This window comes from Sander lucioperca, chromosome 21, assembly GCF_008315115.2.
Source record: "Sander lucioperca isolate FBNREF2018 chromosome 21, SLUC_FBN_1.2, whole genome shotgun sequence".
Classification (NCBI taxonomy): domain Eukaryota; kingdom Metazoa; phylum Chordata; class Actinopteri; order Perciformes; family Percidae; genus Sander; species Sander lucioperca.
Genome location: NC_050193.1, coordinates 1,550,985 through 1,575,051, shown reverse-complemented (window position 1 = coordinate 1,575,051; position 24,067 = coordinate 1,550,985). Strand labels below are relative to the sequence as shown.

Genomic DNA, 24,067 nt, shown 5'->3' with positions numbered 1-24,067 from the left:
CAGATTTATTGGCCAAGTATACTCACATACACAAGGAATTAGACTTTGGTAGGTGTTAACTCTCTATACATAGACAAGTAGACATGTAGTAGTAAACATTCAGTAGACAATAGTAATATAGACACATACTGTACAATATACAGCCATGGCTACGTACCTACGTACGTAGCCATGGCGTAGGGTCGGTGTCTCCACGTACGTAGCCACTTTATGGTTATATACCATAGCAGCCGATGTGATGAAGGTTGAAGATAGTAACGTAGTTACGGCCGTGCGTCACACCATTCACACACACTGGGTCGCCGTCACTCGCCAGACAGTCCGGTTATAACGCAGGTCTTTGCGTTTGTTTTGAATGCCTGCGGCAAAAAATCTAACTCTGATTTTAACAATCATGTGACCGGAGGTCAGACTGGTCTGTCCCAATCGTGGCGCGAGAGTCCCGTTACGTTACTGTAAACAAACGCTGCGGAAGTTAAAAAGCAATTAGTATTCGGTACAGTCCTAAAATCCAGTGTGCTTGGATTTAGATGACATATATTTTAATACACACACACACACACACACACACACACACATACAAACACACAGGGACAGACACACAAAATAATGTGTTAGTACAGAGAAATACTTGTTACATCTACAGCGTGAGCCGGGTGCGTTGGACGGGGGACAAGCAGGTCAGAAAAGTCCCACACCATCCCCAGGCACCCCCCAGTCTAACTGGCAAAAACATGAAAGGTTGTAATGCCGGGCACCATCTTCAGACATCCCTGGGGGGTAAGGTACACCGTGGTCAGATATTTCTATGTTTTAAACCCTTCCTGTGTATATCTCAAGTATAAAACCTATACTGTCCTTGTAAACCTGACCGCTGTGTGTCTCTCTCTCTCTGTCTAGCTGACTTGTTCGGGGATGTCGGGCAGTAAGGCGCTGGGCGGTGGGGCTGGCGGGGGGGCGCGGCGCAGGCGGACGCGGTGCCGGCGCTGCCAGGCCTGCAAGAGGACCGAGTGTGGAGAGTGTCACTTCTGCAAAGACATGAAGAAGTTCGGAGGGCCCGGCCGCATGAAGCAGTCCTGTCTGCTGAGGCAGTGCACGGCGGTGAGACACACACACACACACACACACACACACACACACACACACACACACACACACACACACACACACACACACACACACACACACACACACATGGATGTACACGCACGTATACAGAGACGCACACATACACACACACACATGGATGTACACGCACGTATACAGAGACGCACACACATACACACACACACACACACGGATGTACACGCACGTATACAGAGACGCACACATAAATAGACGCACACACATACAGAGACACACACGGACACGCACGCACGCATACAGAGACACACACATACATATAGACGCACACACGCATACAGAGACATGCACGCACGCACATGCATACATAGACACACACACACGCACACACATACAGAGACACACACACACACACACACACACATATAGAGACACACACACATGCATATACACCCACCCACCCACTCTCTGTGAAGGTGTGATGTTTTGTGTCGACTCTTCAAATAGCTTCGGCTGAGAGTCGCAGCCCAGCAGGCCACGGTAACTGGGTTTCCATGGCAACCAGAGATGGTTGCTGGCGCTGTGTGAGAGAGAGAGAGAGCCAGTCCATCTTCATATTATTTCTGTATTTATTTTTGGTTACTGGGGGGAGGAGGAGAGTTCATACCACTTTTTAGTTGTTCTTTGCTCAGTGAAGCTCGGCCCAAGAAAATAAATGACCTGAAGAGAACATGGCGTTCAGCCCCGACAAAACCCAGCTGGTTGATTTAAAGTGAACCGCTGGTGTGTTGAACACCCTGTTCTGTCTTTTCATCACCACGAGTTTACTACTCTGCTGATTGGCTCACATCATTGGGACACATCTCTGCTGATTGGCTCACATCTCTGACACGCCCAAACAAGCCTCAAAAGCTCGTTGCACACCGTTGAGAGGAAATATGTCCACAACTCTGGCCACAGTTTTGAGACTGAACATTCCCCAGATGTCAGGGGACACTGGGTACGTCGTCTCAGGTCCTTAAATTCCTCCACTAGCTTCCTAGAGGAAAGGACCTCTCATCCCTCTCAAACACATTTCCTCGTTTTCTCTCTCCTAACCTGATTTCACTATCAAATAAGAGCTTTGGGATTCAGCCACTAACCTGTCTATCTCTCTCTCCACGTCTGTCTGATTGTCTCTGTCCTCTCTCTCTGCCTGTCTGTCTGTCTGTGTGCAGCCGGTGCTGCCTCACACGGCGGTGTGCTTTGCGTGCGGCGAGGCGGGGAAGGAGGACACGGTGGACTCTGAGGAGGAGAAGTTCAGCCTCTCTCTGATGGAGTGCACCATCTGCAACGAGATCATCCACCCCAGCTGTCTCAAGGTGGGTGACGTCATCATCATCGCTTTATTAACCAACAAACAAACAGACAGACAGACTCTCTACAGTCCCACTTTATGTACACATCTTTACTGGGAGACGTTTACTGACTTTAAGGAGAATCCGTTGAGGACCACTGGCTCCAGAAAGAAGTCTGTGAGAAGATGAGCTGACTCCTCTCTTGATTTATTACATCAGTAAACATTTTCATAACAGGTTTATGGTCTCAATCGCTAGTTTCAAGTCTTCTTCTATACAGCAGGATGTTCATCTAGTAAATGATGCTCCCGTTATTTTAAAACAAGGTGTGTGTGTGTGTGTGTGTGTGTGTGTGTGTGTGTGTGTGTGTGTGTGTGTGTGTGTGTGTGTGTGTGTGTGTGTGTTTTGTCAGATGGGTAAAGCTGAAGGAATCATCAACGATGAGATCCCAAACTGCTGGGAGTGTCCCAAGTGCCACAAGGAGGGCAAAACCAGTAAGGTGAGAGTCCCCCCCCCACCCCCCGGTGTCCTACAGAGGCACACTTCACATTGATCACCACAGGGTTGGATCTCAGTATTCCACTATTCGGATATATAAACGATTACTGTAATACTGTAATAACGTAGAGATAGATTCAGCTTGTGCCGCTGCGGTGGCCAGGGTGCTAACCGGTGTTGAGATCTCTTTCCGTCCCGTTAAAATGCGGTGTAACTCTCTCCAAACATGTGGGAGTACTTTATAACGTGGGCGTGCGTTAGGGCCTTGAATCAAGCGTGTGCCTGTAGTAGTGAGCAGAGAGCGCGTCTGTGACAGTGCGAGTGTGTTTGAGCGTCCTCCTGTCTGTGTCCAGGACCAGGCCGACGGCTCGGGGAAGCGCCGGCTGGATAACGGCGAGGTCGGCCGCTGGAAGCTCACAGACGACCCTCCCCCTAAAAAGAAAGCCCCTCCCTCCCTGGAGGAGGGGGGGAGGACGACGACGGAGGGGGGGCACAAGAGGAAGAAGGAGAAGGAGCTGCCGCAGGACAGCGGGCCCAAGAAGAAGGTGCAGTGTTGGCCAATCACAGAGCACATCTGATGCGTGTTTAACCTCTGTCTGTCTGACTGTCTGTCTCCTCTTCCTGTCTCTCTCTCTCTCTCTCTCTCTCTCTCTCTCTCTCTCTCTCTCTCTCTCTCTCTCTCTCGCAGATGAAGGGCGCCCACGAAAAACGCCTCAAAAAGGTACAAAGCCTTTTAGACAGTCTCAAGGGGGAACTTTGGTGTTTTTCAACCTGGACTAGAGAGTGAGGTCCTTTTTAGTTTAACATGAAACAGCCCTGAAATCACCGTCACCACACCCACCAGACTCCATGTAAATATTCAGCACTTTTAGCGTGTATAGAGCCAGCATATTTCCACCAGACTCCATGTAAATAATCAGGACTTTTAGCGTGTATAGAGCCAGCATATTTCCACCAGACTCCATGTAAATAATCAGGACTTTTAGCGTGTATAGAGCCAGCATATTTCCACATGTAAATGGGTGAATTAAGGGTTTATTTCAACCAAACCAGAGTGGTGATTGTTGGAACAGTGGAAAGATGAACCAAGACGGCTTTTGGTAGTTTTATTTAGTTTCTGTCCACTTTGAATGAAGTGTGTTTTACGATGATAAAAGTAGTGCTTATTTACATGGAGTCTGGTGGAAATATGCTGGCTCTATTCACGCTAGAAGTCCTGATTATTTACATGGAGTCTGGTGGGTTTGGTGATGGTGATTTCGGGGCTGTTTCATGTTAAACTAAAAGGATCTTACTCTTTAACTAAATGGTCTATCTTCGTAGGGATCCTTTCCATAATGTTGTCAGACACTTAGACACAGAGACGTGGAGACATAAGAGTCCAGGTTGGAAAAAAAACAAGTTACCCTTTAATTAATTTACAGTTACAGAAAAATAAGTCTGGATCAGTAGGTTCCATTGTCAGTTCCAATGCTGATTTAAATGTTTGATTCTCTCTGTCAGAAACCCAAACCGGAGGCGGAGTCCAATGGTCCCATCTCGTCAGCTGGAGGCGGAGCAGCAGGACTGCAGGGCTCCTCCTCTTCCTCCTCTTCTCAACCCAGCGGGGGAGGAGGAGGAGGAGGGGGGGGGGCTGTGGGGGGGACGTCGAGCGCAGACCAGCGCTCGCATCACCGAGAGAAACTAGAGCGCTTCAAGAGGATGTGTCTGCTGGAGCGCCGGCCCGAGTCGTCGTCGTCTTCTTCCTCCAGCTCCGAGTCTGACTCCGAGTCCGACTCCGACGACTCCCTGAGGGGGGAGCAGGCGGGAGGCGGCTCTTCGCCTTCGTCCTCCTCCCCTGCGCCGCCTCCTCCCGTCGCCTACGGCAACAGCAGTGGGGGGCGGGCCGAACGGGAAAGGAGCCGCAGCGAGCGGGAGAGAGAGAGGGAGCGGGAGCGGCGTCTGGCCGAGCTGGGCTTCAGCGCCAGCGAGGAGTCGGAGGGGGAGGCGGGAGGGAGGGGGGAGGAGGAGGTCCGGGAGGAGGAGCAGGGAGGGGGGGAGAAGGCTCGGCGGAGAGAGGCGGGGCTACCGCCGCGAGGGCGGAAAGCCCCGCCGGACGGAGAGGACGAGGACGCACCCGCCTCCGACAGGACCAGGAAGAACTCCGCCTCCCTCCCCCCACCCTCCCCGCTCTCCTCCAATCAGATGCCTCCGTCCTCGCAGCACGACGGCGGCTTCCCGGGGAAGCAGCGCAGCAACGGGCAGGAGGCGCGCAACGGGCGGACACGAGGAGGCGCGGGAGGGGGGAGGGAAGGCGGGGAGAAGGAGAACGCCAGCGGAGTTCTGAGCAATCACAGACACAGCGGCGGGAACAAAGGCAGTGGTAGCCGCGGCAACAAGATCCGCAGCAACAGTAAGGCATCCAGGAACAGCGCTGCACCGCCTTCCGCCTCCCTCCCCACCTCCAACGGGGGAGTAGGCGGCCTCACGATGTCAGCCATGGCGGCGTCGCCCTGCTCGCAGCCGTCCCGGCTCACCCCGCGCTCTCAGATGATGAAGCGCAGCCCGCCGGCCGTGCCTTCGCCACCCCGCCCCGTTCAGATGGAGCGCCACCTGGTGCGGCCACCGCCCGCCTGCCCCGAGCCCAGCTGCCTGCCGTTGGACTCTGGCTCAGCCCACATCATGACCCGCGACGTCTGGCTGCGAGTCTTCACGCACCTGAGCCAAAGAGAGCTGTGCGTCTGCATGAGGGTGTGTCGCACCTGGAGCCGCTGGTAAGTGACACGTCACGTGTTCCCCTGACTTAAAGCTGCTTCATGCTTCTTGCAGTCAGCGCGGTGCGGGCGGCAATATGACACAAACATGAAACGCCGCCTGGCCGATTATAACAACGCGGTCGCATTGGCCACGTTGCAATGATTGGCTACAGGAGAGAAGAAGTCCCTCCTTTGAGCAGCTCTGACCGCGGTCGGTATGGAAGACCAGATGCTTCGCACCGACCACGTTGACCGCAAGAAGCATGAAACCCGTTTTAGGTGTGCGTATTCTCTGAGGGGTTTACAAAGAAAATTTTATGTTTTCTAATTCAAAAAATGTAATGTGTTGTGTCTCGTTGTAGTTGTGTTGGGTCTTTAGTTGTGTTGGGTCTTTTTGTAGACGTGTTGTGTCTCTTTGTAGACGTGTTGTGTCTCTTTGTAGACGTGTTGTGTCTCTTTGTAGTCGTGTTGTGTCTCTTTGTAGTCGTGTTGTGTCTCTAGTTGTGTCTCTTTGCAGTCGTGTTGTCTCTTTGTAGACGTGTTGTGTCTCTTGGTAGACGTGTTGTCTCTTTGTAGTCGTGTTGTGTCTCTTTGTGGTCGTGTTGTCTCTAGTTGTGTTGTGTCTCTTTGTAGACGTGTTGTCTCTAGTTGTGTTAGGTCTCTTCGTAGACGTGTTGTGTCTCTTTGTAGTCGTGTTGTGTCTCTAGTTGTGTTGTGTCTCTTTGTAGTCGTGTTGTCTCTTTGTAGACGTGTTGTGTCTCTTGGTAGACGTGTTGTCTCTTTGTGGTCGTGTTGTGTCTCTAGTTGTGTTGTGTCTCTTTGTAGACGTGTTATCTCTTTGTAGTTGTGTGGTCTCTTTGTAGACGTGTTGTCTCTTTGTAGTCGTGTTGTCTCTAGTTGTGTTAGGTCTCTTCGTAGTCGTGTTGTGTCTCTTTGTAGTCGTGTTGTGTCTCTTTGTAGTCGTGTTGTCTCTAGTTGTGTCTCTAGTTGTGTTGTGTCTCTTTGCAGTCGTGTTGTCTCTTTGTAGACGTGTTGTGTCTCTTGGTAGACGTGTTGTCTCTTTGTAGTCGTGTTGTGTCTCTTTGTGGTCGTGTTGTCTCTAGTTGTGTTGTCTCTTTGTAGACGTGTTGTCTCTAGTTGTGTTGGGTCTCTTTGTAGACGTTGTGTCTCTTTGTAGTCGTGTTGTCTCTTTGTAGACGTGTTGTGTCTCTTAATAGACATGTTGTCTCTTTGTAGTCGTGTTGTCTCTTTGTATACGTGTTGTGTCTCTTTGTATACGTGTTGTGTCTCTTTGTATACGTGTTGTGTCTCTTTGTAGTCGTGTTGTGTTTCTTCGTTGACGTGTTGTGTCTCTTTGTAGACGTGTTGTGTCTCTTTGTAGACGTGTTGTGTCTCTTCGTAGATGTGTTGTCTCTTCGTAGACATTGTCTCTTTGTAGACGTGTTGTGTCTCTTTGTAGTCGTGTTGTCTCTTTGTAGTCGTGTTGTCTCTTTGTAGTCGTGTTGTCTCTTGGTAGTCGTGTTGTCTCTTTGTAGTCGTGTTGTCTCTTTGTAGTCGTGTTGTCTCTTTGTAGACGTATTGTGTCTCTTTATAGACGTGGTGTCTCTTTGTAGTCGTGTTGTGTCTCTTTGTAGTTGTGTTGTCACTTCGTAGTCGTGTTGTGTCTCTTTGTAGACGTGTTGTCTCTTTGTAGTTGTGTTGTGTCTCTTTGTAGTTGTGTTGTCTCTTTGTAGTCGTGTTGTCTCTTCGTTGACGTGTTGTGTCTCTTCGTTGACGTGTTGTGTCTCTTCGTTGACGTGTTGTGTCTCTTCGTTGACGTGTTGTGTCTCTTTCTAGTCGTGTTGGGTCTCTTCATTGACGTGCTGTCTCTTTGTAGTCGTGTTGTGTCTCTTTGTAGTCGTGTTGTGTCTCTTTGTAGTCGTGTTGTGTCTCTTTGTAGATGTGTTGTCTCTTTGTAGTCGTGTTGGGTCTCTTCGTTGACGTGCTGTCTCTTTGTAGTCGAGTTGTGTCTCTTCGTAGACGTATTGTGTCTCTTTATAGACGTGGTGTCTCTTTGTAGTCGTGTTGTGTCTCTTTGTAGTTGTGTTGTCACTTCGTAGTCGTGTTGTCTCTTTGTAGACGTGTTGTCTCTTTGTAGTTGTGTTGTGTCTCTTTGTAGTTGTGTTGTCTCTTTGTAGTCGTGTTGTCTCTTCGTTGACGTGTTGTGTCTCTTCGTTGACGTGTTGTGTCTCTTGGTTGACGTGTTGTGTCTCTTCGTTGACGTGTTGTGTCTCTTTCTAGTCGTGTTGGGTCTCTTCATTGACGTGCTGTCTCTTTGTAGTCGTGTTGTGTCTCTTTGTAGTCGTGTTGTGTCTCTTTATAGACGTGTTGTCTCTTTGTAGTCGTGTTGTGTCTCTTTATAGACGTGTTGTCTCTTTGTAGTTGTGTTGTCTCTTTGTAGTTGTGTTGTCTTTTTGTAGTCGTGTTGTTTCTCTTCGTAGACGTGTTGTCTCTTCGTAGACATTGTCTCTTTGTAGTCATGTTGTCTCTTTGTAGTCATGTTGTGTCTCTAGTTGTGTTGGGTCTTTTTGTAGACGTGTTGTCTCTTAATAGACATGTTGTCTCTATGTAGTCGTGTTGTGTCTCTTTGTATACGTGTTGTGTCTCTTTGTATACGTGTTGTGTCTCTTTGTAGACGTGTTGTCTCTTTGTAGTTGTGTTGTCTCTTCGTAATCGTGTTGTGTCTCTTCGTAGACGTGTTGTGTCTCTTCGTAGACGTGTTGTGTCTCTTCGTAGACGTGTTGTGTCTCTTTGTAGACGTGTTGTGTCTCTTTGTAGACGTGTTGTCTCTTTGTAGTTGTGTTGTCTTTTCGTAATCGTGTTGTGTCTCTTTGTAGTCGTGTTGTGTCTCTTCGTAGACGTGTTGGGTCTCTTCGTTGACGTGTTGTCTTTTTGTAGTCGTGTTGTGTCTCTTCGTAGATGTGTTGTCTCTTCGTAGACATTGTCTCTTTGTAGACGTGTTGTGTCTCTTTGTAGTCGTGTTGTCTCTTTGTAGTCGTGTTGTCTCTTTGTAGTCGTGTTGTCTCTTTGTAGACGTGTTGTGTCTCTTTGTAGACGTGTTGTCTCTTTGTAGTCGTGTTGTCTCTTTGTAGTCGTGTTGTCTCTTTGTAGACGTGTTGTGTCTCTTCGTAGACGTATTGTCTCTTTATAGACGTGGTGTCTCTTTGTAGTCGTGTTGTGTCTCTTTGTAGTTGTGTTGTCACTTCGTAGTCGTGTTGTGTCTCTTTGTAGACGTGTTGTCTCTTTGTAGTTGTGTTGTGTCTCTTTGTAGTCGTGTTGTCTCTTCGTTGACGTGTTGTGTCTCTTCGTTGACGTGTTGTGTCTCTTCGTTGACGTGTTGTGTCTCTTCGTTGACGTGTTGTCTCTTTCTAGTCGTGTTGGGTCTCTTCATTGACGTGCTGTCTCTTTGTAGTCGTGTTGTGTCTCTTTGTAGTCGTGTTGTCTCTTTGTAGATGTGTTGTCTCTTTGTAGATGTGTTGTCTCTTTGTAGTCGTGTTGGGTCTCTTCGTTGACGTGCTGTCTCTTTGTAGTCGAGTTGTGTCTCTTTATAGACGTGTTGTCTCTTTGTAGTCGTGTTGTGTCTCTTTATAGACGTGTTGTCTCTTTGTAGTTGTGTTGTCTCTTTGTAGTTGTGTTGTCTCTTTGTAGTCGTGTTGGGTCTCTTCGTTGACGTGCTGTCTCTTTGTAGTCGTGCTGTCTCTCTTTGTAGTCGTGTTGTGTCTCTTTGTAGTCGTGTTGGGTCTCTTCGTAGACGTGTTGGGTCTCTTCGTTGACGTGTTGTCTTTTTGTAGTCGTGTTGTGTCTCTTCGTAGACGTGTTGTCTCTTCGTAGACATTGTCTCTTTGTAGTCATGTTGTCTCTTTGTAGTCATGTTGTGTCTCTAGTTGTATTGGGTCTTTTTGTAGACGTGTTGTCTCTTTGTAGTCATGTTGTGTCTCTTTGTAGACATGTTGTCTCTTTGTAGTCATGTTGTGTCTCTTTGTAGTCGTGTTGTCTCTTTGTAGTCGTGTTGGGTCTCTTCGTAGACGTGTTGGGTCTCTTCGTAGACGTGTTGGGTCTCTTCGTAGACGTGTTGGGTCTCTTCGTAGACGTGTTGGGTCTCTTCATAGACGTGTTGTCTCTTTGTAGACGTGTTGTCTCTTTGTAGACGTGTTGTGTCTCTTTGTAGTCGTATTGTGTCTCTAGTTGTGTTGGGTCTTTTTGTAGACGTGTTGTCTCTTAATAGACATGTTGTCTCTATGTAGTCGTGTTGTGTCTCTTTGTATACGTGTTGTGTCTCTTTGTAGACGTGTTGTCTCTTTGTAGTTGTGTTGTCTCTTCGTAATCGTGTTGTCTCTTTGTAGACGTGTTGTCTTTTCGTAGACGTGTTGGGTCTCTTCGTTGACGTGTTGTCTTTTTGTAGTCGTGTTGTGTCTCTTCGTAGATGTGTTGTCTCTTCGTAGATGTGTTGTCTCTTCGTAGATGTGTTGTCTCTTCGTAGACATTGTCTCTTTGTAGACGTGTTGTGTCTCTTTGTAGACGTGTTGTGTCTCTTTGTAGACGTGTTGTGTCTCTTTGTAGACGTGTTGTGTGTCTTTGTAGTCGTGTTGTGTCTCTTTGTAGACGTGTTGTCTCTTTGTAGTTGTGTTGTGTCTCTTCGTAGATGTGTTGTCTCTTCGTAGATGTGTTGTCTCTTCGTAGATGTGTTGTCTCTTCGTAGACATTGTCTCATTGTAGTCGTGTTGTGTCTCTTTGTAGACGTGTTGTCTCTTTGTAGTTGTGTTCTGTCTCTTTAGACGTGTTGTCTCTTTGTAGTTGTGTTGTCTCTTTGTTGACGTGTTGTGTCTCTTCGTTGACGTGTTGTGTCTCTTTGTAGACGTGTTGTGTCTCTTTCTAGTCGTGTTGGGTTTCTTCATTGACGTGCTGTCTCTTTGTAGTCGAGTTGTGTCTCTTTATAGACGTGTTGTCTCTTTGTAGTCGTGTTGTGTCTCTTTATAGACGTGTTGTCTCTGTAGTTGTGTTGTCTCTTTGTAGTCGTGTTGGGTCTCTTCGTTGACGTGCTGTCTCTTTGTAGTCGTGTTGTCTCTTTGTAGTCGTGTTGTCTCTTTGTAGTCGTGTTGTCTCTTTGTAGTCGTGTTGTGTCTCTTTGTAGTCGTGTTGTGTCTCTTTGTAGTCGTGTTGTGTCTCTTCGTTGACGTGTTGTCTTTTTGTAGTCGTGTTGTGTCTCTTCGTAGACGTGTTGTCTCTTCGTAGACATTGTCTCTTTGTAGTCATGTTGTCTCTTTGCAGTCATGTTGTGTCTCTAGTTGTATTGGGTCTTTTTGTAGACGTGTTGTCTCTTTGTAGTCATGTTGTGTCTCTTTGTAGACATGTTGTCTCTTTGTAGTCGTGTTGTGTCTCTTTGTAGTCGTATTGTGTCTCTAGTTGTGTTGTGTCTCTTTGTAGTCGTGTTGTCTCTTTGTAGTCGTGTTGTCTCTTTGTAGTCGTGTTGTCTCTTTGTAGACGTGTTGTCTCTTTGTAGTCGTGTTGTGTCTCTTTTAGTCGTGTTGTCTCTAGTTGTGTTAGGTCTCTTTGTAGTCGTGTTGTCTCTTTGTAGTCGTGTTGTGTCTCTTTGTAGTCGTGTTGGGTCTCTTTGTAGTCGTGTTGGGTCTCTTTGTAGTCGTGTTGGGTCTCTTCGTAGACGTGTTGGGTCTCTTCGTAGACGTGTTGTCTCTTTGTAGTCGTGTTGTGTCTCTTTATAGACGTGTTGTCTCTTTGTAGTTGTGTTGTCTCTTTGTAGTTGTGTTGTCTCTTTGTAGTCATGTTGTGTCTCTAGTTGTATTGGGTCTTTTTGTAGACGTGTTGTCTCTTTGTAGTCATGTTGTGTCTCTTTGTAGACATGTTGTCTCTTTGTAGTCATGTTGTGTCTCTTTGTAGTCGTGTTGTCTCTTTGTAGTCGTGTTGGGTCTCTTCGTAGACGTGTTGGGTCTCTTCGTAGACGTGTTGGGTCTCTTCGTAGACGTGTTGGGTCTCTTCGTAGACGTGTTGGGTCTCTTCATAGACGTGTTGTCTCTTTGTAGACGTGTTGTCTCTTTGTAGACGTGTTGTGTCTCTTTGTAGTCGTATTGTGTCTCTAGTTGTGTTGGGTCTTTTTGTAGACGTGTTGTCTCTTAATAGACATGTTGTCTCTATGTAGTCGTGTTGTGTCTCTTTGTATACGTGTTGTGTCTCTTTGTAGACGTGTTGTCTCTTTGTAGTTGTGTTGTCTCTTCGTAATCGTGTTGTCTCTTTGTAGACGTGTTGTCTTTTCGTAGACGTGTTGGGTCTCTTCGTTGACGTGTTGTCTTTTTGTAGTCGTGTTGTGTCTCTTCGTAGATGTGTTGTCTCTTCGTAGATGTGTTGTCTCTTCGTAGATGTGTTGTCTCTTCGTAGACATTGTCTCTTTGTAGACGTGTTGTGTCTCTTTGTAGACGTGTTGTGTCTCTTTGTAGACGTGTTGTGTCTCTTTGTAGACGTGTTGTGTGTCTTTGTAGTCGTGTTGTGTCTCTTTGTAGACGTGTTGTCTCTTTGTAGTTGTGTTGTGTCTCTTCGTAGATGTGTTGTCTCTTCGTAGATGTGTTGTCTCTTCGTAGACATTGTCTCATTGTAGTCGTGTTGTGTCTCTTTGTAGACGTGTTGTCTCTTTGTAGTTGTGTTCTGTCTCTTTAGACGTGTTGTCTCTTTGTAGTTGTGTTGTCTCTTTGTTGACGTGTTGTGTCTCTTCGTTGACGTGTTGTGTCTCTTTGTAGACGTGTTGTGTCTCTTTCTAGTCGTGTTGGGTTTCTTCATTGACGTGCTGTCTCTTTGTAGTCGAGTTGTGTCTCTTTATAGACGTGTTGTCTCTTTGTAGTCGTGTTGTGTCTCTTTATAGACGTGTTGTCTCTGTAGTTGTGTTGTCTCTTTGTAGTCGTGTTGGGTCTCTTCGTTGACGTGCTGTCTCTTTGTAGTCGTGTTGTCTCTTTGTAGTCGTGTTGTCTCTTTGTAGTCGTGTTGTCTCTTTGTAGTCGTGTTGTGTCTCTTTGTAGTCGTGTTGTGTCTCTTTGTAGTCGTGTTGTGTCTCTTCGTTGACGTGTTGTCTTTTTGTAGTCGTGTTGTGTCTCTTCGTAGACGTGTTGTCTCTTCGTAGACATTGTCTCTTTGTAGTCATGTTGTCTCTTTGCAGTCATGTTGTGTCTCTAGTTGTATTGGGTCTTTTTGTAGACGTGTTGTCTCTTTGTAGTCATGTTGTGTCTCTTTGTAGACATGTTGTCTCTTTGTAGTCGTGTTGTGTCTCTTTGTAGTCGTATTGTGTCTCTAGTTGTGTTGTGTCTCTTTGTAGTCGTGTTGTCTCTTTGTAGTCGTGTTGTCTCTTTGTAGTCGTGTTGTCTCTTTGTAGACGTGTTGTCTCTTTGTAGTCGTGTTGTGTCTCTTTTAGTCGTGTTGTCTCTAGTTGTGTTAGGTCTCTTTGTAGTCGTGTTGTCTCTTTGTAGTCGTGTTGTGTCTCTTTGTAGTCGTGTTGGGTCTCTTTGTAGTCGTGTTGGGTCTCTTTGTAGTCGTGTTGGGTCTCTTCGTAGACGTGTTGGGTCTCTTCGTAGACGTGTTGGGTCTCTTTGTAGACGTGTTGGGTCTCTTTGTAGACGTGTTGTCTCTTTGTAGACGTGTTGTCTCTTTGTAGACATGTTGTGTCTCTTTGTAGTCGTATTGTGTCTCTAGTCGTGTTGTCTCTTTGTAGTCGTGTTGTCTCTTTGTAGTCGGGTTGTCTCTTTGTAGACGTGTTGTGTCTCTTTGTAGACGTGTTGTGTCTCTTTGTAGACGTGTTGTGTCTCTTGTGTCTCTTTGTAGACGTGTTGTCTCTTTGTAGTTGTGTTGTGTCTCTTTGTAGACGTGTTGTGTCTCTTTGTAGTCGTGTTGTCTTTTTGTAGTCGTGTTGTGTCTCTTCGTAGATGTGTTGTCTCTTCGTAGATGTGTTGTCTCTTCGTAGATGTGTTGTCTCTTCGTAGACATTGTCTCTTTGTAGACGTGTTGTGTCTCTTTGTAGACGTGTTGTGTCTCTTTGTAGTCGTGTTGTCTCTTTGTAGTCGTGTTGTGTCTCTTTGTAGACGTGTTGTCTCTTTGTAGTTGTGTTGTGTCTCTTCGTAGATGTGTTGTCTCTTCGTAGATGTGTTGTCTCTTCGTAGATGTGTTCTGTCTCTTTAGATGTGTTGTCTCTTTGTAGTCGTGTTGGGTCTCTTCGTTGACGTGCTGTCTCTTTGTAGTCGTGTTGTGTCTCTTTATAGACGTGTTGTCTCTTTGTAGTCGTGTTGTGTCTCTTTGTAGTCGTGTTGTGTCTCTTCGTAGACGTGTTGTCTCTTCATAGACATTGTCTCTTTGTAGTCATGTTGTCTCTTTGTAGTCATGTTGTGTCTCTAGTTGTGTTGGGTCTTTTTGTAGACGTGTTGTCTTTTTGTAGTCATGTTGTGTCTCTTTGTAGACATGTTGTCTCTATGTAGTCGTGTTGTGTCTCTTTGTAGTCGTATTGTGTCTCTAGTTGTGTTGTGTCTCTTTGTAGTCGTGTTGTCTCTTTGTAGTCGTGTTGTCTCTTTGTAGACGTGTTGTCTCTTTGTAGTCGTGTTGTGTCTCTTTGTAGTCGTGTTGTGTCTCTTTGTAGTCGTGTTGTGTCTCTTTGCACTCGTGTTGTCTCTTTGTAGTCGTGTTGTGTCTCTTGTGTCTCTTTGTAGACGTGTTGTCTCTTTGTAGTTGTGTTGTGTCTCTTTGTAGTCGTGTTGTGTCTCTTTGTAGTCGTGTTGGGTCTCTTTGTAGTCGTGTTGGGTCTCTTTGTAGTCGTGTTGGGTCTCTTCGTAGACGCGTTGGGTCTCTTTCTAGACGTGTTGTCTCTTTGTAGACGTGTTGTCTCTTTGTAGACGTGTTGTCTCTTTGTAGACGTGTTGTGTCTCTTTGTAGTCGTGTTGTGTCTCTTTGTAGTCGTATTGTGTCTCTATTTGTGTTGTGTCTCTTTGTAGTCGTGTTGTCTCTTTGTAGTCGTGTTGTCTCTTTGTAGTCGTGTTGTCTCTTTGTAGTCGTGTTGTCTCTTTGTAGTCGTGTTGTCTCTTTGTAGTCGTGTTGTGTCTCTTTGTAGACGTGTTGTCTCTTTGTAGTCGTGTTGTGTCTCTTTGTAGTCGTGTTGTGTCTCTTTGTAGTCGTGTTGTCTCTTTATAGACGTGTTGTCTCTTTATAGACGTGTTGTCTCTTTGTAGACGTGTTGTCTCTTTGTAGACGTGTTGTGTCTCTTCGTAGACGTGTTGTCTCTTCGTAGACGTGTTGTCTCTTCGTAGACGTGTTGTCTCTTCGTAGACGTGTTGTGTCTCTTTGTAGACGTGTTGTGTCTCTTTGTAGACGTGTTGTGTCTCTTCGTAGACGTGTTGTGTCTCTTCGTAGACGTGTTGTCTCTTTGTAGACGTGTTGTGTCTCTTTGTAATCGTGTTGTCTCTTTGTAGATGTGTTGTGTCTCTTCGTAGACGTGTTGTCTCTTCGTAGACGTGTTGTCTCTTTGTAGACGTGTTGTCTCTTTGTAGACGTGTTGTGTCTCTTTGTAGACGTGTTGTGTCTCTTCGTAGACGTGTTGTCTCTTTGTAGACGTGTTGTGTCTCTTTGTAATCGTGTTGTCTCTTTGTAGACGTGTTGTGTCTCTTCGTAGACGTGTTGTGTCTCTTTTGGGTCATTTGTGTTTTCTTTGGGGTTGTTTTGCATCTCTGTGGTCGTTTGGCGTCCTTTTGTGGTCGGTTTGTGTCTCCTTTTCACATAAATTTGGACCGTTATTATCACAATATCTGTGTCTAGAACATTGGAAAAGCTAGAACAGATATTTAATAAATAAATACCACTAAAGTAACATTTATTCGGCTGAAGTGGCGCCCAAAATCAGCCTGCAGGTGACTGACAATAGACAGATTAAATGGATCTTTGTTTGAGAAATCCATCTTTTATTACAGGGAACAGGGTTCAACAATCAGGGTTGCCCAATGGCCCGGGTAAGGTAAAACGCTGCGTCGGGAAGTAAATAAGAGCGCTTAGGTGCACATGATGTCATAAGCTAATTTGCATATTAGTGACGTCATCACGGTATTATTTGCACACAATTTAGTGGTTGTCGGTTGCAGCCAGGGACAGATTACTAAGGCAGCATTTTGGAGGAAGCAGCATGTCACTAAAATGAGAATAGCTGGTCCACCTTAAAGCCAGCCCACCTTAAGTCAGTGAGCCTGTGCTGAAGTTGTCGCTAGCTCCATGGGCGCTAACCCATTCACTCTTTAACCATCAGCCAGCAACCAAGACACGGGAACTTGGCTCGGGTCTTTAGGAGTTGTAGCATTTATTCAACTCCTATGTTCACAGCTGTAACTTTACTGCTACTTCATACTCATAAACAAACACACCTCCCTCTTCCTTTATTTCTCTCTCTCTCGCTGCTGCAGCCTCTGGGTGTGTGTGTGTGTGACACTGTTTCTGCCACTGTGTACGTGAACTATCATGCGTGTGTGCTGAAGACAACGAGCGAACGCCCGTCCTGTGCGTCGGCTCCCTGGATGTATAATAATAACGGTCGGCTCATTGTCCAGATGCTCTCCACATTGTTTTTAAGTTTAACTGCTTAGGCGCTGTGCCTTAGCCACATAATAGCAGGGCAAGCCCTGGTTGTGTTAAACGTTGCCTGGTTTCTCCTGCAGGTGTTGTGACAAACGTCTGTGGACGCAGATCGATCTGAGCCGGCAGCGCTCCATCACCCCCCCCATGCTGAGTGGGATCATCCGCCGTCAGCCCGTCTCCCTCAACCTCGGCTACACCAACATCTCCAAGAAACAGCTGATGTGGCTCATCAACCGCTTACAAGGTGCCCCCAACACGTCCTGTCTACATCACTCTCTGGTCTACATCACTCTCTGGTCTACATCACTCTCTGGTCTACATCACTCTCTGGTCTACATCACTCTCTGGTCTACATCACTCTCTGGTCTACGTCACTCTCTGGTCTACGTCACTCTCTGTCTACATCACTCTCTGGTTTACATCACTCTCTGGTCTACGTCACTCTCTGTCTACATCACTCTCTGGTCTACATCACTCTCTGGTCTACATCACTCTCTGGTCTACATCACTCTCTGGTCTACGTCACTCTCTGTCTACATCACTCTCTGGTTTACGTCACTCTCTGGTCTACGTCACTCTCTGTCTACATCACTCTCTGGTCTACATCACTCTCTGGTCTACATCACTCTCTGTCTACATCACTCTCTGGTCTACATCACTCTCTGGTCTACATCACTCTCTGGTCTACGTCACTCTCTGGTCTACGTCACTCTCTGGTCTACGTCACTCTCTGGTCTACGTCACTCTCTGTCTACGTCACTCTCTGGTCTACATCACTCTCTGGTCTACATCACTCTCTGGTCTACATCACTCTCTGGTCTACATCACTCTCTGTCCACATCACTATCTTCCCACAGATGCTGGATGTGTTTTCTTTGTTCTAACCCCTTCCTGGTTCCTACCTGTCTGAGTGTGAGGTGTCCTCTGCGCTGTGTGCAGGTCTGCTGGAACTGAATGTGTCTGGCTGTGCCTGGCCGGCGGTCTCGGCTCTGTGTCAGGCCGTCTGTCCCTGTCTGAAGCTGCTGGACCTCAGCAGAGTGGAGGACCTCAAAGACTCTCACCTGAGGGACCTGCTGGCCCCCCCACCAGACACCCGGACAGGTGAGAGACACACACACACAGACAACATGCACACAGAGACACACACATACACATACATACACACACACACACACACACACACACACACACACACACACACACACACACACACACACACACACTGTGTCTGATTGTCTGATGGAACAACTGGTCCAGTATTAAACCAGAACCAAGCTGTAATGTAACCCTACAGGACTAATGTTCAGCAGCAGTTAAAGTCACTAAAAGTTCTGTTGTTGCTGCTGACAGACTCAGATTATTATTATAAGTGTCTGACAACATTATGGGATGGATCCCTACAGAGATAGATCTTTTAGTTTAACATGAAACAGCCCCGAAATCACCATCACCAAACCCACCAGACTCCATGTAAATAATCAGGACTTTTAGCATCGTAAAACACACTTCTTCAAAGTGGACAGAAACTAAATAAAACTATCAAAAGCAATCACAATCCAACAATCACCCTTAATTCACCCATTTACATGTGGAGATATGCTGGCTCTATACACGCTAAAAGTCCTGATTATTTACATGGAGTCTGGTGGGTTTGGTGATGGTGATTTTGGGGCAAATAAGTGCTTCTTTTCAATGAAAATGTATTTTTATTAAGTAGTGTGTAGTGACAATTTACAGTGTGTTTGATTGGTCGACCGGGCCAGTTCACTAACCTGTCCTTGTCCTCTGCTCTTTGATTGGTCTACCAGCTCACGGTGAAACCAGAGTGGGGCGTTTCCAGAACGTGACAGAGCTGCGATTGGCCGGCCTGGACCTGACGGACGCGTCATCCCGCCTGCTGGTGCGCTACGTCCCTCACCTGAGTCGCTTAGACCTGAGCCAGTGTGGGAACATCAGTGACCAGACGGTGCTCACCCTCTCCTCCCCCGTCTCCCCCCTGAGAGAGAGCCTCACACACATCAACCTGGCAGGTAAACACTGTCTCCCCCGTCTCCCCCCTGAGAGCTGTCTCACCTGAGTGTATGACCCAAGCCACAACCTCTGGGCCTGAAAAGTCAACCTGAAGCTCCTTAAAGCTGCATTCTCTCTAACTTCCACTTCTGTCTCTCTCCTGCCTGTCTGTCTGTCTATCTGTCTGTCTCTCTCTCTCTCTCTCTCTCTCTGCCTCTGTCTGCCTGTCTCTCTCTCTGCCTGCCTGTCTGTCTCTCAGGTTGTGCTAAGGTGACGGAGCAGTGTGTCTCGTTGCTGCGTCGCTGCTCCTCTCTTCAGACGGTGGACCTGCGCTGCTGCTCCCTGTTGTCCTCGGAGATGGGACAGCTGCTGTCCTTCCCCCCCCACTCCTCCTCCTCATCCTCGTCCACCTCCTCCTCGTCCTCTTCCTCGTCTGCCGCCGCCGCCACGCTCGCTGCTGCTGCCTCCTCCTCCTCCTCCTGTCCTGAAGACAGAACGCTGCTAAAGAACAGCTAAAACCCTCCTCAATGTTTCTGGGCTTCGTGATTGGTCCAGGCGGCTCCAAGCCCCGCCCCCCAGCCTCCTTACACTACAGACAGAAGAGGAGGAGGAGCCTGAACATTTCTCCTCTCGTACAGAGAAGATGAGGAGGAGGAGGAGGAGGAAAAACATTTTGGGAAAGTTGTGGGTAATAGTGAAAAAATAGAAACCCTGAGCATGTACATATTTGTTCTCTGTACAATTTTGGGTGTGTGTATATATCTGTAGTTTACTGTAAATGACCCCAAACCCCTTTCACTCCTTCTTCTTCTTCCCCCCCGTCCGTCCTCCTAAGCTACGACCAATCATCACGCCCCGCGTCCATCTGCAGGAAAACTCTAGTGCTGCAACTACCGAAAATGTGTGGATTATGTTCTGATGAATGGATGAGTGGTTCTGTCTCTAGAATGTGGATCAGTGCTTCCTAAAGCCCAACACACTCACACTCACACACACACACACACACACTCTCACACACACACACACACACTCACACAGACTTAATTTATAGAATAAAAGTCGGAATATTTCAAGGTAAAAGTATGAACAAATTTAGAAAAAAGTTGGAATGTTTTTACCACGGTATCCAAGTCCCACCCACACAGCGGCCCGACCAATCAGGAGTCAATCCCTGCTGTCAGTCATGAGGTTTCAGCCCAGTTTTTAACGGCATCAAAGAACTAATACAACCCAAACTGACATTACAACCACCTAACGTCCATGGGACGGGTGATTGGATTATTTAGTTTGGTAGGCGGGGCTTATGCGCTATACTGCCACCCTGCCGCCAGGGGGCGGTCCAGATGTTTTGGCTTCACTTACCCCCCCCTAACCCAGTTACCCATAACACCCCTCTGTAGATCCACAGAGACAGACACTGAGTTTATTCACACTGAACGTAAACCCTAACCACTGACCGTTCCAGTTTGGCACTTTTGCCTGAAACGATTGATGGATGATGGAAATATCTGCCGATTAATTTTCTGTCGCTGGAATAACCCGTCAGTTTGGACGTGAGCAGCCTTCAGAGCGTGACAGTGTTTTCCTGAAGATAAATATAAATAATAAAGTTTAGCCAAGTTTATAGAGAACAAAAAGTATTGAAAGAGAGAATCATCAGACCAGAGTCCAGCCAGAAAAACACCGATTCTGTTGAGACAAGGCTGCAGTCAGAGACCACTCGTGTGTGTGTGTGTGTGTGTGTGTGTGTGTGTGTGTGTGTGTGTGTGTGTGTGTGTGTGTGTGTGTGTGTGTGTGTGTGTGTGTGTGTGTGTGTGTGTGTGTGTGTGTGTGTGTGTGTGTGTGTGTGTGTGTGTATAGGTGTGTGTGTGTGTGTGTATAGGTGTGTGTTTGCGTGTCTCTGAGTGTGTGTCAGACCGACAGCACAGGGTGTATTTCGAATCTGAGCCTCAGTGTCTTCAACGTTCGCCTCATTCATTCATCTTCCCCTCTGTCTTTTAATATCAGCATCATCATCATCATCATCATCTAAATCATCTTCTCCCTCCTGTCAGTGTTCTTCACCTCTGATCAGAGTATTTTGGGAACTTATTGATTGTGTTTTCTCAGGAGTATAATTTATTTTCAGTCCAAACACACATTCCTCCTCCACAACTTTTAAGTTTTGTGACTATTTTTATACGCAGTGGTTCATTGTTATGTGTTTTTTTGTTTTCTACATGATGAACATTTCTTCTGTGTTTGTTCACATTGATGAATTTGAATCTGAAATCTGTGTTTTTGCTACGGGAGCCCATTTCTGCCACATTAGAAGAAGTTAGGAATAGATTAAAAGTTCTAAATACTCTCGGCATCAGGATTATTAACACAGAGTCTGTGAACGCAGAGTTTTCTGCAGATTTTAAACAAATTTAACAGATGAAAATCAAACTAAAAACGTTAACACGTGTCCACCAAAAACAATTAATTTGGCAGGTTTTCATTCTGGATGTGGACACACACAGACAGACAGACACACAATCTTGATTTGTGTCTTATTGTCTTGGTTTGATTTTATAATCTCGATAAATTGGTACTATCCCATAATATGGATTTATCTCAGGATTTTGAAACACTAGACAGTAAATCCAAATTAAGATTGTGTTGTAATCTTTAGCATCAACATCCTAATTTAAGTCTCCAGATCTTGACCTTCTAAATCAACATCAACAGTTCAGTTTAATAATATAAACGTCTCCTAACCTTCACTGTCTCATAATCTGGATTTAGTGTTTAATAATCCTGTTAAAACTTTCAAATTATTATTTTATACATAATCTTGAGTATTTTTTAGTACATTTTTATTCCTACTTTTTTCATCTGTTTTTGTTTCTTGTCTTCTTTTGGGTCAAATATGCTCCCGTAGTTTTCCGACGGGGCCTAATTTAAAAAAAAAAAAAAGTCAGTTGACCACAAACTGAATTTCACGTTTAAAGCAAAAAAGTTACAAATCAATGTGAGCTGCTGACGATTGTGTGACGGAGGAGAAGACTCATATCTCTCCAGCTGGGACTGTTTTTATCTCACTGGCTGCACTGAGGGAGGGGGGGGTGGGGATGTAATCAAACAGCCAATCAGCACGGACTACAGCTACAGTGAAATCATTACAGCGTATGTTTTGTCAGGGTAAAGCTACACAGTGTTGTGTTAGCTACGCGGTGTCGTGTTAGCTTCGAGCGTTAGTCCCGGTTACTGCTGTGTTACCTCTGCTGCTTCTGAAGAACAAAGACGTGAAACTGAATCTTCGATCCTTTAAATTAAGTCGAGAGAGCGAGCGGGAAAAGTGCCGTTGTGGCGGACAAGCTAAAGTTGGCGAGCAAGCTAGCAAAGTTTAGTTATAGAGCACCTTTTTACAGACACAGTTACTCCCAGTCAAAGACATAACATGTAATAGTCAGTAAATAAGTCTCTAGAGTCTAAAACTAAATGCTTGAACAGCAAGATAATTAAGATTTAGTTAGACTGGTTGTAATCTTAACGTTAGATCTGTGGAAACTTTGGTAACAACTTTATTTATACAGCTTCATTCTTCACAGAACAAAAGTAACAAACATATTTCAATCCAAACCATCTTTTTCCTAAACTTAACAAGTTGTTTTGGCGTCTGAACTTAACTTTATTTTATACTTTGGCAAAAACATAGTTTAATTACTTTTCTAATTTGAGTTTTTGGGCTATTTTACTTTCTTTAAGACTATCTGGAAAAGAAACATCCAAAATACATACATAGGTGTTTATATTACTTCACTGTGTTTATTTGTGTCTTTAGTTTAACATTACATAAAGTCTCACCTGCGTATTACAACATAAACATTCAGAAAACTTAAGTAATCTAGAATACGAACCTGTTCGGCACAAACACAGATTAATAGTATTACTGTTTAATCAGTCACTTAATCAACAGATTAAACACATATTTTGATAATTGAGTACAAGTACGCCAGAAGTTCAGGGTTCAGCTGGGTTAAATAATAAACATTTGTGAGTAAACTGTGAAACCTGGCAACAAACCACACACACACACACACACACACACACACACACACACACACATTAAGAGATGGACATGTAGAGTTTATTGACATGCTTTTATTTTGAAAAGGCAAACATATTTGACTGGTATTGTTGTTAAAGCTAAGCTAATATAGCTTTTCTCACTTAGATTTTTGGTCCACACGAAGCCCTGAAAAGAGTAACTTAGCCATTAAATTAAAAAGCGCCAAAAACATTTTCCTGAAAAGCCACAAAAACATCGGAAAAAAACTAGGCGGGCCAAAAGCGTGCGGTCCTTGAGTTAGACACACGTGATTTAGACGTCTTTAGTTTAACGCCGTGCAGCAGAGGTAACGCGCCGTTAGACGCTCGCCGTAGTCCTGGAAACTAAAAGTATTCATTACATTTACAATTGTGCCATAAACACGCCAGATCAATGTTTCGCTGTTGAAAGGTCAGTTTTTATATTTTATCTTTTTGTATTCAGTTAAAGATTTAGTTTTTTTTCTACTGTAAACGTGGGGATCAATGATGCATATCACAGCTTCGAACTTTACCTAGCAACAAGTGACGGGATCAAAATCCGATTGGGTGAAAACCCCTGACTCCTGAAAGCTCTTATCCAATCAGACACCCAGACATATCTGTGTTCTCTAAGTAAAAATCTGTTTTAAAGATGCACTGGATCATCGCCATCGTCACCTTCATCCCCACCTTTTTGCCAAATGTAGTTTTTGTTGTGAAAATGGGCATTTTTATCCTGTTTTTTTTTGGTTTGTTTTTATACTTTTGCCATGACTATTCCGTTGTGTTGATGTAAAAAAATGAGGAAGAAGTTGGAAAGAAAAAGTAAAAGAGAGAGAGAAAAAGACCAACTCAAGGCAGCTACGTACGAGTGACTACTGTAAAATGACTAACTAATAAAGAAGCAATGGTTCCTTTTTACATCCCACTGGCTCTTGGTCTGTTACACACACACACACACACACACACACACACACACACACACACACACATACACAAAACAGTAAAAGTAAAATTACAGATTTTAAAAACTACTTTAAAAAGTCAAAGTACACAAAAGTACTACTCAATTACAGTAACGTGAGTAACTAACTGTTTTGTATCTTGAATTGATTTATTTTTAATAATTTTAAATAAAGTCATTATGATCATAGTTTTCCTTCTTTGTGATATTTTCCTGAATTAAAAACTCTAATCTGGATTTAGGTGCGAGGAGGAAGAAACGGGCGCGCGGATAGGGAGAGACCATAGACTGTATATAAGAAGGGAGAGACCGACGAGAGGAGTGTACTGCTGCGTTCACGTGTTGCTCGTAAACTCTAACTTATAGGTTGTTTCAGTCCTTTCTCGACATATCCGGTTCATTTTTTTAAATCTTTATTTGCAACAATAAAAGTGACTTTCTGATTCATTTCAAAGACATTGACAATGTGAGTCTTGTTGATGTTCCCACTGATCATAATCACAATTCAAATGGGGTACATTATTGAAAAATGTTTGAGAACCACTGCTCTAACAGGACTGGTATATTATCTGCGCTAACTGTCCATTTAAGTACAAATTACTTCCATATTATATGTGCACATGTTGCAGCAGTATGGGCAGGTAGGTGACATATATGGGTTTAATGTATATATTTTTGTCTTTCTAATACAAACGGTCGCTGAGAAACTGAAGGAAAATGTTAAAAGTGTTGCAACCGCCCCCACT

The 24,067-nt window shown here is 45.2% G+C and overlaps 1 protein-coding gene and 1 pseudogene across 1 annotated transcript in view; one reads left to right on the top strand and one right to left on the bottom strand.

Moving 5' to 3' along the window:
• Positions 1-23,278, top strand: part of zgc:158376 (uncharacterized protein LOC100101643 homolog) — a 24,953-nt gene extending 1,675 nt beyond the window's left edge. Inside the window, exons 2-11 of the mRNA XM_035996642.1 lie at positions 901-1,101; positions 2,301-2,444; positions 2,833-2,919; positions 3,272-3,463; positions 3,607-3,639; positions 4,422-5,671; positions 16,372-16,535; positions 17,231-17,392; positions 18,100-18,321; positions 18,561-23,278. Coding sequence (XP_035852535.1) covers positions 916-1,101; positions 2,301-2,444; positions 2,833-2,919; positions 3,272-3,463; positions 3,607-3,639; positions 4,422-5,671; positions 16,372-16,535; positions 17,231-17,392; positions 18,100-18,321; positions 18,561-18,817 — 2,697 coding nt within the window. The 5' untranslated portion in view covers positions 901-915 and the 3' untranslated portion in view covers positions 18,818-23,278. The remainder of the gene's footprint in view (positions 1-900; positions 1,102-2,300; positions 2,445-2,832; positions 2,920-3,271; positions 3,464-3,606; positions 3,640-4,421; positions 5,672-16,371; positions 16,536-17,230; positions 17,393-18,099; positions 18,322-18,560) is intronic.
• LOC116062301 overlaps positions 1-24,067 on the bottom strand; it is a 1,036,964-nt pseudogene that overhangs the window by 172,130 nt on the left and 840,767 nt on the right.